Raw genomic sequence first — 16,770 nt, 5'->3', positions numbered from 1 at the left:
AGGAGGCTAGAGAATAACTGTTAGGAAAAGCAGGCAATATTAATTTTAAGACTAAATAGATTTAAAGTAAAAAATGTGATGCTTCTCTTCTTTGCCTTTCTAAAAATCTCAAAAGCCCTTTACTGATATTGAAAAATTATAGTCTTTACATACCTGTGCAAGGTTTTAGAGCTACTGAGACAGTGATATTTTAAGGCCAATGTCCAGTTTATTCCTTGGCTCAAAGCACTTGAAATCTCATTTCCCTGTATATTCACTGGGTAGGTCTCTATCAAGTGCTACCAAAAATCAAACACTAAATCTTCTATGAATTGGTAGTTTTAAATCTGTCACCCAGATTTCTGAATACTTTAGAAAATTTTGCTGTAAAGCTGACTGGAGGCTCTACCATGGCCCCAGTGGGACAGGGAAGAGCACATGGAACTCCAAGTTTGCTTTCCCAGTTCTTCCCCTCCTGACTGTTATTTGTTTCTGAGTCAACAGCCTCAGAAATGACACATGAGCAGTTAAACACCTCAGGTCTTGCAGCTCACAGATCTCATTCTGCTGACACAGACAGAAGGTGGACAGAGCTGAAGATCAGAGCCAGAAAAATGCTGCAAAAACTTTGTGAAATTTCACTTCAAGGTAACCCCACATTTGCCTGAACATATTCCCCATTAATTCCTCACTAACATCCTAAACAGTGGATAAAGACCTATTTTATCACCTCATGACTTTGATTTCATTGGGAAACCACAGAAGATTGGTAGCATTGAGCCTTCATGTTCTCGCTGGGCTTGAAGCAAAGGTTCTCCTCGTGGTCCTACATCATGTCACCCACTGCCTCCTCTGCAAAACCCTCCTGTTCACCCTCAGGTGAATAAGCAGCAACTCCCCTGAGGAGCCAGCAGGACCCAGTGCATCTTTCCCTGGAGGCTGGCACCCAGCCAGACACTCCTTTACTCTTTCCTTGTGGGAATGCATGGAAGGACTGAGAGCTGTGCAAAATCTGTCTGGTCAGGCACAGTTTGGACTGTTGAGAAAATGCTGGCATTTTCCTCCCAGTGCCTCTGTGCTCCAAGCCATCTGCCACCTGCCTCCTCACTGGGGGTTCTCTGTGTTTGCTGGGAAGGGGATGCTTGGAAGCACAGGATGGAACAGCTGTGCTGTCCTTGGGCTCAGCTGCACACGCTGCACATTGTCCTGCTCTCCAAGGCAGTGGGAAAATGTGTGGAAGCAGGAGGAAAAAGTTCCAAGTAACCTTTTATAGAGAGCCACAGTTAAGTTTAAGATACGTTCATTTTGCCTTCCAGTCCAGCCCTGCCAAAACCTACCCTAAGCAAGACTAGGAACTGGGGAAATGGGAATCAAAACCCCTCCACTGGCTGTGAGGCAGGAGAAACTCCATGAGCAACTGATACAAACTTCATGATCTGAACTGCAGGGATGCATCCCCTGCCTTTGTGGAAACAATCTACCCAGCTGAGATAGAAGGATCAGGGTGGGCAAGGACAGCCCCAAGCTCTGCCATGGCATGAGCAGCTTTATAATGGCAACAGGATGAGGAAAAGGCACTGCTAAGCTGGATTCCGATGCAGAACAGAAAATGCATTGTTAGTAAATCAGACTTTGGAACTGCTTAAAACTTAAACACAGCTTCAATTAATTAACCTTTCACAGTGCAACGCAGCCCCAGAGTGAATACAACACTATTCAGTCCCCTGACTGCAGATTTTGTTGCAAAATAAACAAGTTTTTCCAGGGCTGGGCTTGATAGTGCTGATCAAGAGGTTGGGCTGGGTTCAAAGTCATCTCAAAGTCCTAGTGGGGATACGAAAATGGTTGTAACACCTAGAGAAAATTACCTTTAGCGAAATATTTGTACACAGCACATGTTGTAAAGCCCCAAATGGTGTGACAGAGGTGCTCTTGAATAAATTCTATGAGCATGTTTCCCAGCAGTGTGAACCTTGTGGGATTTGGTTTTTATTGCCTTATTAAAATCTGTTTCCAGGATGCTCAAGTAACATTTTTCCAGCTATTTTTTATGCATAATTACTCTTTCTTCCCTATGCTAATTTTATTCCTGTAAATGTGCCCTCTGGACCAAGCAGTGCCTCCCCCATGGTAACACAACTCTTGACACATTGGTGAAAATGAAGGATGGAATTTGATCCAGCGAGGTCAATACTTGACCTCTCACCCTTTCTTTCTGAAGCTGAGAACATTCTGCAGCAGTTTCACCAGGTAAATGCTGTCCCCTCCAGTAAATGAGGAAATGGCAGCAACATTTTTGCACCAAAGTAAATCAGAGGATTGGGAATAGTTATTCAGCACAAGGGGAGTGACAGCTGGAAAAGAGCCACTGCTGCTGGACTCCTCAACCTGCCCTAAATCAGAGCTCAGGCTGAAATACAGACAAAAATCATTAACTGCTCCACACCACAGAACAGGGCAGTGCATGAAGCTGCACTGGGAATGATGGGATACCAGCACTTCCAGGGAATGGGACCCTCCTGGCAGGCTGCTCTTGCCAGCAGTGTCCATCTAGAATAATCCATGCAGGGATGGTTTCCATACTGCTGTCCATATGTTCATAGTAGCCATAGCAGAGACACAACCTCATATGCTTTATATGGCCCTGCAAGTGGCTTAGGGTATGGCCCCTCCCAAGGGGAAAAGGAGCTCAGCCTCGACCTCCAGGAATTCCTTCACTTCTGTGATGCAGTGATCCTTCATCTTCCCCTGTGGCAGGGCCTTGGCCTGACAGCTGCTGGGTTTCTGAATTACTTCTCTGGCTTGGACTGACTGCAAGCCAAAGGAAATAAAACTGGCAGAATCCCCCGGATCACTGCCCTGTCATAATCCCTGTTGAAAGGGTGTGGACCAGGAGCAGCATCCCAACAGAGCCCTGGCTCCATCCCTTCCAGCCTGATGGACACCAGGGCTGAAGAAATCCAGCATGGCAACACAGATAGCTAAACAAAAAAATGAGACCTGGAGAGAAACCACATGTCTGAAGTATAATTCCTTGACGCATTTTCCTCCTAACAGGGCATAACTCTATTTCTCTCTCTCCCAGGCACAGCCAATTATCCCCTCTGATGAAGTTACTTAGCCAAAATATGAAAAGAAAATAACTATCCCATATCATTCCTCACTTAAAACTTTATTTTGAGACACAGTTTTGTTCTTGGATGCCCACAAAGCAGATTCAGCCTGCTGGGTTTTCATCCTTTATTTTAAAAGGTTTTCACAAGTAGCAAAAGTTTGGATTTTTGAGGAGAAAAACAGAAACATTTTCTATTTTCAGAATGCCTATAAAAACAGATGCTTCCCCCCTTTGTATCAGGACACAAAATTATTATAAATATAAATGTCTGTATATAAAAATAAATGATTTGGCACTAACAGACTCAACTAAGACAATTTCAATGAGGGACAGAGACAAAATAAACCCTGTAACAACACAGTTTTATAAATCCCTTTTTTAAACATGCTCAAAAATTTTCCCCTTCCACTGAACATGAGGGGAGGAACACCCAAAATGCCACTGAAATGGGCAAATGGTTCACAACAACTACATTTTGTATCATTCAAAATGTCACACTTCAAGTTATTGTGACAAGGCAGATATATATGGAAGTGTCAGAAGTGCATAATCTCTGGGGTTTACATAGAAAAGGATAGATATTTAAGGCATATTTTATGTTTCTTTACCCCAAAATAATTGTTTTATGTTTCTTTACCCCAAAATCATTATTTTAGCCTATGACATAAGTAGTAACTTGTAATAAAGCAACAGCCCCGTAACAGTAAGACCTTCCCAGCATCCAAGCCAAGCAGAGAAGAGCCAGGGCACCACAAGCAGGGTGGTAACAAGATCCCAACATCTTTCACCACTAACTGGAATATGGTATTTATCTATTTGAACTCAAAAAATTTAGAAAGTCAGCTCCACTGTTTGCTTTCCCTTCCAGAACCAGTACTTTCCCTGTTGGGTGATCACCAAATGATCTATTACAAAACTCCTAATTTTTCCTGCTCATATGCAACACCAAGTCCCAAACCATCAGGACTCTGAAGACACCGCACAAGGTTCAAACTGCCGAAATTCTCGCTGGTTTTGGTATCCCTTGCTCAGAAGAGGGAGGAAGGGGAAGAGGAGGAGAACCCACTTGTGGTTCTTCATGTCGGTGGTGCTGGCCCATCCCGGCCGTGTCTCCCCATCCCTCCCGCATTCCCTCGCAGGGTGCAGCGTGGGCCATGGCCTCCCTCTAGCGTCCACAGCACGGGCTCCCCTCTGATGGAGCCACCGCAGCCCTTCCAGCTCTGCAGGCAGGAGGAATCTGCGAGTAATGACCCATAATTGATGTTTATAGGCTCTCCAGGGTATGAGAATTCACTGAGTCCCCGGAGCGCCTGGGGATCAAGCAGCCTCCTGAACCTCTTCTGTAATTAACATTTCACGATTATGCAGAAAGCCCGAGGCAAGCAGCTGTCTCCACTTCTGCAGGAGAGGCCCCCAAGGCAATAAAACAAACTATTCAGAAACCCCTCATCTGCTTAACTTTCCTCCTCCCGTGCCCACAGACTTCTCACTTGTTCTAGCAAGACAGGAAGGTGCAAAAGTCACCTTGGCACGATGGCAGCAGTTACTTTTGCAGAAGAAACACCCAGCTCTTGGGTCTATCCAAAAATGGCTCCTGATGCCAACATGATGTGTGTGAATGAACTTCACCATGCTCAGGCCAAGGGCTGCTGCTGTCAGCCGGGAGGAACCAGCAGCAGCACCTGGACAGGATTTGGCAGCATCCCTGCTAAGGGTTCGTTCACTGACAGCGAGTGTGCAGGAGCCCATTTCTGCCTCAGCCCTGGTAATGCTTTAAAACAAAGCTGAAATTGAAAAAATAAAATCACATCCAGATGCAACCTTAAAAATGTAAACTAGTCAAACATTAAGCTGTAAAATCAACATTAGTCAGTGGCTGAAGTAATGAACAAGGGGGCAGAGTTCAAGCAACTGTAGACACATAAGCAAGATTCCTCTCTTCCCCAATTTAAAAAGTCAATATTTACTGTAAATCTGTTTAATACACCAATGGATTGCTTTAAACACTCCTTTGGGTAGAACTCCTGACCTCCACCCTGGAGCACTGATGAGATCCAGTAGTCACAGGCAGGATTCAAGGCCAAGTCTAACAAGCAGAGCAGTTTTGACATTGCTCCGAGCCTTAGTCACAGAAATACAGTAATTATTGTGGCAGTTAATTAAATTAGACTCTTTCCTATTGTAACATTCGCTTCCATGTTTTAAACAGCCCAAATGTCAATTTAGTACACTCATTCAGTGTTTAGCCCTGTGCCTTTGAGACATCCCAAAAGCTGCTGTGTTTTAGAAGGTTTTTAAAGGTGAAAGAATTTGAGATCTGGACCCACTGATATGCAGACCTTGGTCAAGTCAATGAGCAACAGCAGCCCCTGATTTGTGCAGTAAAGTCTGTCACTGAAAAGATGTATTTTAAGACTCTGAATTTCTCCTGAAGGAGAAGTAAAAATGTAGTAGTATCTGGGAATATTAAATGCTGGTATAAGGTCACTGAATGAAATGTGACCTGAATAGAGAGAGACCTGTCCAATATGGTAAAACTCTCACAAGCCTCGATGTTACTGTAGCTTTAAAACATTGACAAAACCTGTAGTTTGAGGCTCTGAGGTCTTGCTAATTCTTACAACAGAGTCTTCCTGTATCAGACACTCTTTAGATGTGTATTTTCAGTAGTTTTAGTGAAAGTGCTTACTCAACAAATGCTGGATGCTGCTGCTCGCTGACTTAACCCAGAACACCCACACAGTTGCTTTATTTCCTCTCATAGTTGTGAAGAAGTGCTGGACAGAGTTCTTTGTTCCCAATCTCAGGCTCCAAGCAAGGATCCAGGTTCTGAAGTGGTGGAAGAGCCTGTGTCAAGGACACCCCTGGTCCGAAGGCACAGCCAGGACAGGTTACAAGGGCACCCAGCTCTCAGGACTTTGCATCAGGGCAGCATGAGGGATTTTGCCAGTCTCGTCCAGAACCATTTTTTGGTGCAAGGATTGGTGTAGTCACAAATGGTAATGAACCGTAAGATACTCGGAAACTCGTTCTTCATGGATTTGTACTTGACTGGAATCAGCCGTTTGTGACGAGCACCTAAAGAGAGGTCACACAGAGAGGGTTACAGAGCCCACATCCATCCCTCCCCACCACAGCACAAACATCACAAGATCCAGGTGTGCTCCTGATTGAGCATCATCTGAATATACTGCAACCTGCTCTCACTCTGGAGAGCAAGTCTCTGAGTCCTGATTTACTCAGGCTGCAGATGTTCCCCAGTGAATCCCTCTGCTAACATGGACTGCTGGTTTTGAGACACCATGAGGTGAAAGCACCCTCCCTGTGACTGCTGCTGCTTGAAGGAGCAGCTCTTCCACAGAGGAGCTTGTCCCCTTGTAACTCTCCACAGGGACACCTGCCACCACCTGCACTGTGCACCACAGCACAAGTGATGACACTGAGACCAGGATGAGGCAAATAACCAAGATTTCATAACTGCAGCAGATGCTGGAGTAATCCCAGAGCCTGCCACCAAACCCTTTTGTGCATTACTAACACTCCAAACAAACAGGTAAACACTGTGACTTTTCTAAGCCTGTTACTTTCACCTGTGTTCTCACTGGCAGAGCTCAGGGCATTCCATACAGATGGAACTTCTTTTCTTCTTCTAATGTAAGGTGTGATGCCCACAAAAAACTGGTGAAGAACTAAAAGGACTTTTCTACAAATCTTGATGACTGAGGGCTGATACAAAGTGCTGGGAGTGTTCAATGGATTAACTGATACCATATGAAATTAATGTGTCAAGGAAGATGAAGTGAATTCCTGACTCTGCCACCAGCTTCCAGTTGAACCTCTGGCATGTCCTTTATACTAGCATGTCAGATGCCTCATCTAGAAAAAAAACTTTATATGCAGATACTCTTACCAGTTCTACATATCCTCAATACTATTAGGCTGGGCTGCACTTATTCCCCAGCAACACACACAACTGTAGAATGACTACTGGCTAGAAAAGAGCAATCACAATAGACTTGGCAGAAGTAAATTGGTGGCTTTTCAATTCGGAACAAAATATGTAAAAAATTTCCCGACCTAAATTTTTGAACATTCATTCCATATTTTGTTTACCTATCCACAATACTCAAGGATCCCTGCAAGAATCATAAAATGGAAGGGGTTGGATTGGAGATCCAATGATGATTGAAGATCATCCAGTTCCAACCTCCCTGCTATGGGCAGGGACACCTTCTAGACCAGGTTACTCAGAGCCCCACCTAGCCTGGCCCTGAAATCTGCATGTTCATTACCTGTCACCTAGTTCCCAGCTTTACTCACATCCTGGATTTATTATACTACTTGTCTCTTTAGCAGCAATTTTTCCTGTGGATCTGGAAGCCCTTCACAAGCCTGACATGCAGCTCTGACATTTCTGGAGCAGGCAGCATTATCCCACTGACAGCTGGAGCAGTGCAGCACAGGCAGCTTCTTGCTCGTGGGGAAGGTAAAGAGCAGGGCAAGGGACCCAGCCCAAGCCTCTGCCTGCACAACCAAATTATTGAAGCCCTTGTTAGTTCCAGTGGTACAGTGCCCACTGACCTCAGCTGAGGGTTTGGATGTCACTGTAATAAAAGGATAATGTGCAGTTGTAAATGGGATATTTGTGTGATCTTACCCGGGGAAAGACTAAGAGCAAATTTGGTCTGGAAATCACATTCATCACTTTCCAGGTAGTCATCTGAAACAACAACCACCATCCTTCGACACCTGGAGATTAAACAGGGGAGATAACAAATAAAATGTCAAATGAGATGGTTTTCATTCCCACAAGCAGAAGCATGTACTGCTCTGAATTGCTCCGGTGGAGAAGGACCTGTCTGTGTTCCAGCAGGAATTAACTGCAGAGCAGGAACGACTGACAGACACATACAGAAAAACTTGATTAGCGATACACACATACCAAAAAATGAGTCCAGAGTGTCTGTGCAACCTTTATGTGATCTTGTATCTATATATGACACACAAGGCAAAGAAAAGAGATTGAACATAAGCAGCATCACCACGGTGGCACCTTCCTCATGAACACAATGAAATGACACACTGGGGAAAGCCCGAATCATCCTTCTTGAGCCAAGAGCATAAAGCAAACCCCATTAAGACATTCTTGTGGATTTGTGCTGTTTCACTGGCACCACACTGCAGACATCACTGTAAAATGAATGTGATGTTCCACTCCTCACAGCTGGCCCCAACAGCCATGGTTCACTTACCTCCTCTCTATAAGTTCTCCGCTGATGGACCACACACAGGCTCCTGGCAAGACATCCCGATCAAATACACAGAGCTTCAGTTTGAACTCTGTCTGCTCCAGCTCCCTGATCATCTCCTGGACAAACTGGAGGTCTTTCTGACAGTAGCAGATGAAGGCATCAAATATCTCTGTTCCACTCCCTGAAACCATTAAAAATGTAGCTGTCATCTTCTACTATAAATGAAGTTCACTCCTGTAGTGAACTTTCAAGAGCTCCCACAGACTTTAACTCAGAGAATCATGAGTCTGACAAAAAAGCTTTGGCCAAACTTGCGAAGGTAATTTAGCCTTTTATTAGATGAGCTGCCCTTCAGCCCAGACTCCTGTCCTTAACAGGGCTGGCAGGAGGTAACACTCATCAGTGCCCTGACTGCTTTCACTGGCCAGGCTGTTCATACACAACCATATTGCCTGGCAGGGGTCAGGGAAAGGAGCTGCAGACAGGCAAAAACTGCAGAGGCGGTAACATCCAGCTACAGGGAGTCTAAGTGGAGCTGGAGGGAGCAGAGTACCCCAAGGGATGCAACTCAGAGCCCTGACACTCTGGGATTTCCCTGAGAGTTTCACATCTATAACATCCTTGTGGCTCTGAGTTCTTTTTTCCTAGATCAGGTCACAGAGATTCAAACTTCCCAAGCAAAACAGCATTCAGCAATGTCCTGCCATCTGCTGTCGATGGAGCTGTGGGGTGAGCCTTGAAATTTGGAACCTGTCATTTTTATGGCTAAGATGTCAAACCTGGGTACCTGAAGTCATATCTAATGGGCCTGTTTTGCAATTACATTAATGGCTGGCAACTCTTGTTTGTTCAGCAGTTATCCAAATATTAAAGTGCTGCATTTTAAGGACAATGTTTCTCATAATTAAGTGCCTTAATACTGCTGGATAGTTTCCAACTGTGTTAGTTTTTTTTTCATATCAATGTCACTACAGATATATTCAATTTTTTAATGCCAGTTAAAGCCTACCACAGCGAAAAAAATAGGTCAGGCTCTAAAAGATGCTGAGGAAAGTATCAACCCAGCAGGCAGATTCAGCCCAAGAAGCATGCAGTGAAGCAGAAGGGGAATGTCTGCCAGGTCAGTCAAACTGAGGGTACTGCTGCAGGGGCACAGTGCTAACCTGGGGGTCACGTCAGGCAAAGCTGCCGTGTACAAACGCCAGAATATTGCTCTGTGGACATTTGGGGATGGTTAGTGATGCCCACACATGCAGCAAAGGTGGCCACTCAAACTCTGGCCAGCACACACATGTGCACACACCTGGCTGCACATGCAGGGCTGCACACACAGCAGTGCACACACACAGAACCCATTTCCTCTCTCCACCCACTGCACACCCAGTCCTACTTCAAACCCACTTCCTTTTCATTCAAGGTGGTTCCACCCGCCAAAGACAGGCAGGGAAATCACCTCTGTCACCATTCCCCCTGGGCTCCAACCCCTTGAGCTTTCAGCAGCTGCTGCTCTGGGCCAGGCTGGGCTAAGGGACATATTTCTGTGAAGTCTCCTGCCATGTGTGTCCACTGGCTCTGTGCCAGCCTGCTCCTGGGCGAAGTGTTTCCCAGGGCTGCTTTCCCTCTCTGCTCTAAGAAACAGGAAAAATGAAGGAAGCATTCTGGCCTGGGGTATGCAGAGTTGTGGGAATGATGAAAGCAAACAGTTTTTCTGCACTTCCCATGGGGAAAGTGATTCCAACAGGAGGTACCAGGCAGCAGTGGAAGCAGGGGCTCTTACCATATGGGTCATCCCTGATGGTGATGCCCATCAGTTCCGACGTCTTCGGCACACTGCTGTCCACTGCTGGCACTTGGAGAGGCTGGTTGGCCTCTTCCTGCTTCCTCTGCAAATACTTCTTACAGTCCTCCTCTGCAAAAACACACAACCAGGGCAAGAGGCTCCTGTGACATGGGTTTACACTGCTGGAGTTCATTAGAACAGGAATAGTTATTTCATGGATCAGGGATGCTGGAGGGAAACCCCCTGTGTGGTTTTTTCAGTATGTAGAATTTCTCTCACCTCTTTCTGAACATCTTGATGCTGCCTTCACCACCTCCTCTAGCAATTAATTCCTGAAAATCACTCTTGATGTTTTAAGTACTTTCTTTTACTTGCTTTATTCTTCCTCCTCCCCTTAGCTCTACTATGTCCCAGTACACCTTCAATACCAGGAATAAGGTACAGAGCAAGCCCCAAGTCTGCTATCTGCTCTCACTGTTCTGCACTTTGGAGTATTTGAAATCACAAAATAGCTGGGGAGGTTTTCATGGTGTCAGTCTTTCTGCCCATGTAAAAAGCCACAAGACAAGACAAAATGGCCTCCAGTTGTACCGGGGGGGGCTTATATTGGATATTAGGGAACATATTAGGATTAATTTTTGTCTGAAAGGTGGTCAGGCATAGGAACAGGCTGCCCAGGGCAGTGGTGGAGTCAGCATCCCTGGAGGGATCTAAAAGATGTGGAGATGTGGCCCTTATGGACAGGGTTTAGAGGTGGCCTTGGCAGTGCTGAGTTAATGATCCTGTAGGTCTTTTCTAACCTTAGAAATTCTCTGCAGACACACAAGAGCTGATTCACACCCCAGCCTTGGCCAGCCAGGACAACTGCAGGTGACAATGAGTATCCACACTCACCACATACAGCAGGACCATGTAAAATTTTTAGGAGCCCCTGAAGCAGCTTTTATGTTTTGCAACAGGAACAGGGATCCTCTTATCCCAATCAGAGTAGACATGAACCCCACTCTGAAATAACTGAGGGGCAAAGACCTGTCATAGTCACTGCTGTGAACTTCCCAATCAGGTCAGTGATGGGCACAGATCTATTATAAACAGATTTTGTTTAAAACTAAATCATAAATCTAAATGGAAGGCCTTTGGAGAACCAGCAAGAAACTCTGCAGCCTCTGCTACTCTGTAATTGCAGAAGAAATGAAAGTAAAAGGAGATTTGAAAACAGGAATTATGGAAAATATGAAACTCGCTAGAGACTCTGCCTTTACTTAAAATTTAAAAAAAAAATCCAGCAAGTGTTAATCAATACTGATCAGCTGGCACAGCTGACTTATCCAAGAGCAGAGTAAAAGATCCCTTGGAAGTGCAGGATGCTGTTGGGAGCCCAATGAGTCCTCCTGTACCACAACCTAGCACAAGCAGGTCTGCAGGAGCCCCAGCTTGAGCCCCCATCCCCTGCTTCTATCTCAGTTTTGCATCTTGTTACTGGATTATCTCTAATCTAATGAGGCTCAGGTCTGATCAAAGCTTTTCCTGAGGCTGAGGCATTCCCAATCTGCCTTTCTCTTCCCCTCAGCCTCCCTAGTCCTGCAGAGGGGAGAATCAGCCACATTCTTTACCAGCCAGAAGGTTCAGATTTCACGTCTCTCCTCACTAAAGCCCTAACTCAGGTCCCACCTCTCTGCCAGCTGCCTGTTGGGCGAGGTGTGTCAGCTAAGTCAGTATCTTTGAAATCATGATTAAAGTCACTTTGAAGTTGCCAGCGGGTTCAGCAGTCTCAGAGGAAGGACTGGCACACAGCCACCACCTCAAGTGTGCCTTGCTTCCCTTGGGAGCTGGTTTCACAATCCAAAATACTGCTGAATAGGCAAGAAGAGGCAATTATTTAACAGCATTGCATAGTGCTCAATACAGAAATGTTCATTTTTGGTGTATTTGCTCTAAGTCTTCACTCCTTTCCTCTGATTTGGGATGGATCAGTCCCCATCTGGAAACAGCACCTGATTGTGCAGGTTAATGAGAGTGAAAAAAGATCATAGATGACTTTGGGACCATAAAGTGAAACTCCTCCAAGCTGTCTTCTTCCACCAAGCACCTAACGAGGCTTTACGTTCCTCTGGCAGTCAAACAGGAATTGGAAAAAAAAAAAGAATAGAAACATGAAATCTAAAGCACAAAATCAGTAGCATGATGAGAACACAGAGAAGACAGATCCAGGAACTTTCAGGCAGGAAAGGTAGCACTTTTGTAACAGGTCATGGAAGAAACAAAAATCTGTGTGTTTCAGCAGGAAAGAGCACAAATGTATCAAAGCAAAAAGCTTCACCTCCCTGAAGATGATTCTACAGAGAAATAAACTGCTGAGGAAGTTCACAGTTAGAGCAAAGCTGCTGGGACATCAATACTGGTATTTTCTGATTCTGATATGGATCCATCTGAAGAAATTCCAGTGGTATATAAAGACACCCCTGGCATCAGGAAATACCATGCACAGGAGTACATGAAACCTCTTCCTTTTTCTCCTCTCCTTTCTTTTCCTTTGAAATATCCACCTCTGTAAATATCTCTGATCTGCAAGAGCTCCCAGCAACAGGTCACAGCCTCTCAGTGCAGTTCTCAGCCAAAAATCATAAAAGAGGAACAGTTACACTGCTCAGGCCCCAAGCTTCATCCTGTTTCAAGCACTGCACAAAGCCAGGTGTCCATGGGGGAACCTAAGAATAAAATAAGCTTACAGATATATTTCCTTAATATATATGTATGCATTTCCCTACAATCTATCTTTTAATCTACAATCTATTTTTATAATCTATCTTTTGGACTATTCAGAGTTAAGGAATTTCCTGAGCCATGGAGAGAATTTTTGTTGAACAGCCCTTAGTGGGCCCCTCTTCCAAGAATTTACCTGTCTCCTCTTATCAGCACAACCCAACTCTGGGTAAAACTTGTGATTTTCCTGCAGCCCAGGCTCTTCCCACTCTTTCTGCTGGAGTCTATTCCAGTTCTGACAAAGCCCATCCACAGCATTCCCTTCCAGTGGGACAGACAGATCCTGAGCTCAGGGCTAGAACCAGCCTGGGTGATCCCAACATTTTTGTGAAGCCCCCCAGATTTGTTAGGAACCTCTGATAAGCAGATCACAAAGCACAGTGATGCTTTTGTCTTTCCCAAAACCTGGCCTCCTTCAGACTGTGATCTTAAGTAGGAAGAACCACAGGATCCTCCACTGCTTTTTGGTCCGGTTCTCAAGAGAGATGGATTTCTACATCTTCCTTTATCTCCATGAGTAACAGGAAGTGACATTTATTACTTCCTCATTGCTAACTCGGTAAGCTCTATTATACAACACAGACCTTCTGGGAATTCTCTGGCTTTGGAAATACTTCGGCAAAATATTTCACCTTCTGATGACAGTTGGGTTCCCTGAACTTCTCTGATCACAAAGAAAACAAAGAGCCCAGAAAGAAGATATCAGAACAGTACAAGTACCTTCATTCTTCTCAATGACCTCCCTTGATTTTTTTCAGTATACATGGAATTTTTTTCCATGACATTATCCAGTCCCACACATCCCTCATCTCCCCCAGCAAACATCTTCCTATCACACTATACCCACAAATCACAGTTTTCACACTGTCTCCTGGCTGACCTGGCTAAGAGCATCTTCTGACACACAAACTTTTTAATTGTGATGAGACAGGGCTCCAGGTTACTAAGCTCATGCTTAGCAGAAACACATCACACATCTCTCCTGGAAGCCAGGTCAGCCTTCTGTGAATCACTGAATGGTTTGGGTTGGAAGGGACCTTACAGGTCCCCTCATTCCACCCCCTGCCATGGGCAGGGACACCTTCCACTGCCCCAGGTTGCTCAAAGCTGCATCCAACCTGGCCTTGGGCACTTCCAGGGATGGAGGAGCCACAGCTTCTCTGGAAACCTGTGCCAGGGCCTCACCACACTTACAGGGAATAATTTCTTCCTAATAGCTAATGTAATATTATATATTCTAATATCTAATCTAAATCTCTGTTCTTTTAGTTCAAAACCATTCTCTCTCATCCTCTCACCCTTCACCCACGAAGCAAGTCCCTCTGTCTCCTTTATGAGCCCCTTTAGGCGCTGGAAGGGGCTCTGAGCTCTCCCCGGAGCCTCCTCTTGTCCAGCTCTCCCAGCACAGGTGCTCCGACAACAGAGAGGATGTCACTCCATCATCTGTAAAATACTTTTCCTCTCGAGCGGGAATTTTCTTTTTTTTAACCTCACCTCCGCGGACAGAGCAGCGAAGAGCGACACGAACATCAAAGATCAAGGACCGACAGGAGCAGAAAGCCCAACGCGAAGAGCATCCCCTCCCTCCCAGGCATCAAGCAGAGGATTCCCTTCCGTTCCCCGGCATTCCCCAGCGCCTCACCCACGCTGCCGGCCAGGTCGCTCAGCACATCGTCGCGGCCCAGGCGGCGCAGCACAGCGAGCAGCCGCCCCACGGTGGCCCCGCCGGGGCAGCGCCCCGGCCACTCCTCCAGCAGCGCGGCCGTGGGGTCGGGCAGCCTCTCCAGCCGCCGGATCTCCAGGAAGCTGCAGCCCAGCGCCTCGGCCAGCGCCGTCCAGTCCGCGGCCGCGGCCGCCCGCGGGTTGAGGTAGAGGCCGAGGCGGCGGCGGACGCCGTAGTTGAGCGCTACCATGGGCACGGCCTGCAGGTCGGGCGGCGGGCCGGGGCTGGCAGCGGGCTGCGACGGGGCCGCGGCCATCGTGCGCGCTGCGGCTTCCCCTTCCCGGCGCTTTCGCTGCCGCCCGCCTCGGCTCCGCCCCGCAGGGCCGCTCCGCCCTCACCGCCGGCGGGGCGCGGGAGGATGTCCCCAACAGCCCTCGGTGGGACCCTGCTCCAGGGACTCACCTGCCTCCTCTCATCAGCGTGGCACAGCTCTGCGTAAAACCTGTGATTTCCCGCAGCCCAGGCTCCCTCTGGGTAAAACCTGTGATCTCCGGCAGCCCAGGCTCCCTCTGGGTAAAACCTGCGATTTCCCACAGTTCAGGCTCTTTCTGGGTAAAACCTGTGATTTCCCGCAGCCCAGGCTCTCTCTGCGTAAAACCTGTGATTTCCCGCAGCCCAGGCTCTCTCTGGGTAAAACCTGCGATTTCCCACAGTTCAGGCTCTTTCTGGGTAAAACCTGCGATTTCCCGCAGCCCAGGCTCCCTCTGGGTAAAATTTGTGATCTCCTGCAGCCCAGGCTCTCTCTGGGTAAAACCTGTGATCTCCTGCAGCCCAGGCTCTCTCTGGGTAAAACCTGCGATTTCCCACAGTTCAGGCTCTCTCTGGGTAAAACTTGTGATCTCCCGCAGCCCAGGCTCTCTCTGGGTAAAACCTGCGATCTCCCGCAGCCCAGGCTCTCTCTGGGTAAAATTTGTGATTTCCCACAGTTCAGGCTCTCTCTGGGTAAAATTTGTGATTTCCCGCAGCCCAGGCTCTCTCTGGGTAAAACCTGCGATTTCCCGCAGCCCAGGCTCTCTCTGGGTAAAATTTGTGATTTCCCGCAGCCCAGGCTATCTCTGGGTAAAACCTGTGATCTCCCACAGCCCAGGCTCTCTCTGGGTAAAACCTGTGATCTCCTGCAGCCCAGGCTCTCTCTGGGTAAAATTTGTGATCTCCTGCAGCCCAGGCTCCCTCTGGGTAAAATTTGTGATCTCCCACAGCTCAGGCTCTTTCTGGTTAAAACCTGCGATCTCCCACAGCCCAAGCTCTCTCTGGTTAAAATTTGTGATCTCCCGCAGCCCAGGCTCTCTCTGGGTAAAACTTGTGATCTCCTGCAGCCCAGGCCCTCTCTGGGTAAAATTTGTGATTTCCCGCAGCCCAGGCTCTCTCTGGGTAAAACCTGTGATTTCCCACAGTTCAGGCTCTCTCTGGGTAGAATTTGTGATTTCCCGCAGCCCAGGCTCTCTCTGGGTAGAATTTGTGATCTCCTGCAGCCCAGGTTCATCCCACTCTCCCTGCTGGAGCTCTGACCAAGCCCATCCCCAACACTCACTGCCAGTGGGACACACAGGTCCCACCTCCAGTGCTGGGCCCGGCTCCGGGCTCCAGTCAGGAAGGGCATTCAGGGACTGGAGAGGGTCCAGAGCAGGGAATGGAGCTGGAGAATCCCAGCTGAAGCACACACCCTACACGGAGCGGCCGAGGGAGCTGAGGGTGTTTGATCTGGAGAAAAAGAAGCCAGGGGATACATTATCTCTCTCTAAAACTCCCTCCTGACAGGAGGTTGTAGGCAGGTGTGGTCTGGTCTCTTGTCCAAGGCAATAAATGATAGGGCAAGATGACAAACTCATAAACTGTGCTGGGAACATCTAGGTTGGACATCAGGAAGAATTTTTTTTCACAGAAAGGATGATTACATTGGAATGGGCTTCCCCAGAGAGGTGGTGGAATCACCATTCCTGGAGCTGTTTAAAGAAAGACTGGATGTGGCACTCAGTTGAGATGGTGATGTTGGGTGACAGGTTGGACTCGATGATCTCAGAGGACTTTTCCAACCTAACTGATTCTGTGATTCTCCTGCTGGGCTTTGTCCAAATGTAGTGCCCTGCCCTCTGGAGTGGCCTGGACAGGGATCTGCTGTGTGACAGGAGACACTTATGCCAGAGAGAACAGTGCTGTC

The 16,770-nt window shown here is 47.1% G+C and overlaps 1 protein-coding gene across 1 annotated transcript; it reads right to left on the bottom strand.

The window, feature by feature from the left end:
* Positions 1 to 3,130: 3,130 nt before the first annotated feature.
* On the bottom strand, positions 3,131 to 14,921 carry MYD88 (MYD88 innate immune signal transduction adaptor). The gene is made up of 5 exons (XM_021555302.2): positions 14,532 to 14,921; positions 10,124 to 10,255; positions 8,347 to 8,527; positions 7,752 to 7,843; positions 3,131 to 6,172 (listed from the first exon to the last, which is right to left on the bottom strand). Exons 1-5 carry the CDS (start codon positions 14,866 to 14,868, stop codon positions 6,018 to 6,020), a joined length of 897 nt encoding a protein of 298 aa, XP_021410977.1. The 5' UTR covers positions 14,869 to 14,921; the 3' UTR covers positions 3,131 to 6,017.
* Between the last annotated feature and the right edge of the window lie 1,849 nt (positions 14,922 to 16,770).

This window comes from Lonchura striata, chromosome 2, assembly GCF_050655825.1.
Source record: "Lonchura striata isolate lonStrDom1 chromosome 2, ASM5065582v1, whole genome shotgun sequence".
NCBI classification, from domain to species: domain Eukaryota; kingdom Metazoa; phylum Chordata; class Aves; order Passeriformes; family Estrildidae; genus Lonchura; species Lonchura striata.
This window is presented reverse-complemented; position numbering and strand designations above follow the sequence as displayed.

What these genes read in the sequence shown, in the direction of transcription:
- MYD88 (XM_021555302.2), bottom strand. Translation starts at nt 14,868, where the DNA reads ATGGCCGCGGCCCCGTCGCAGCCCGCTGCCAGCCCCGGCCCGCCGCCC. An exon ending in CGACCTGGCCGGCAGCGTGG is followed by an intron (nt 10,256 to 14,531) that starts GTGAGGCGCTGG and finishes GTGTTTTTGCAG; the next exon opens with AGGAGGACTGTAAGAAGTAT. An exon ending in GGAGAACTTATAGAGAGGAG is followed by an intron (nt 7,844 to 8,346) that starts GTAAGTGAACCA and finishes TTTAATCTCCAG; the next exon opens with GTGTCGAAGGATGGTGGTTG.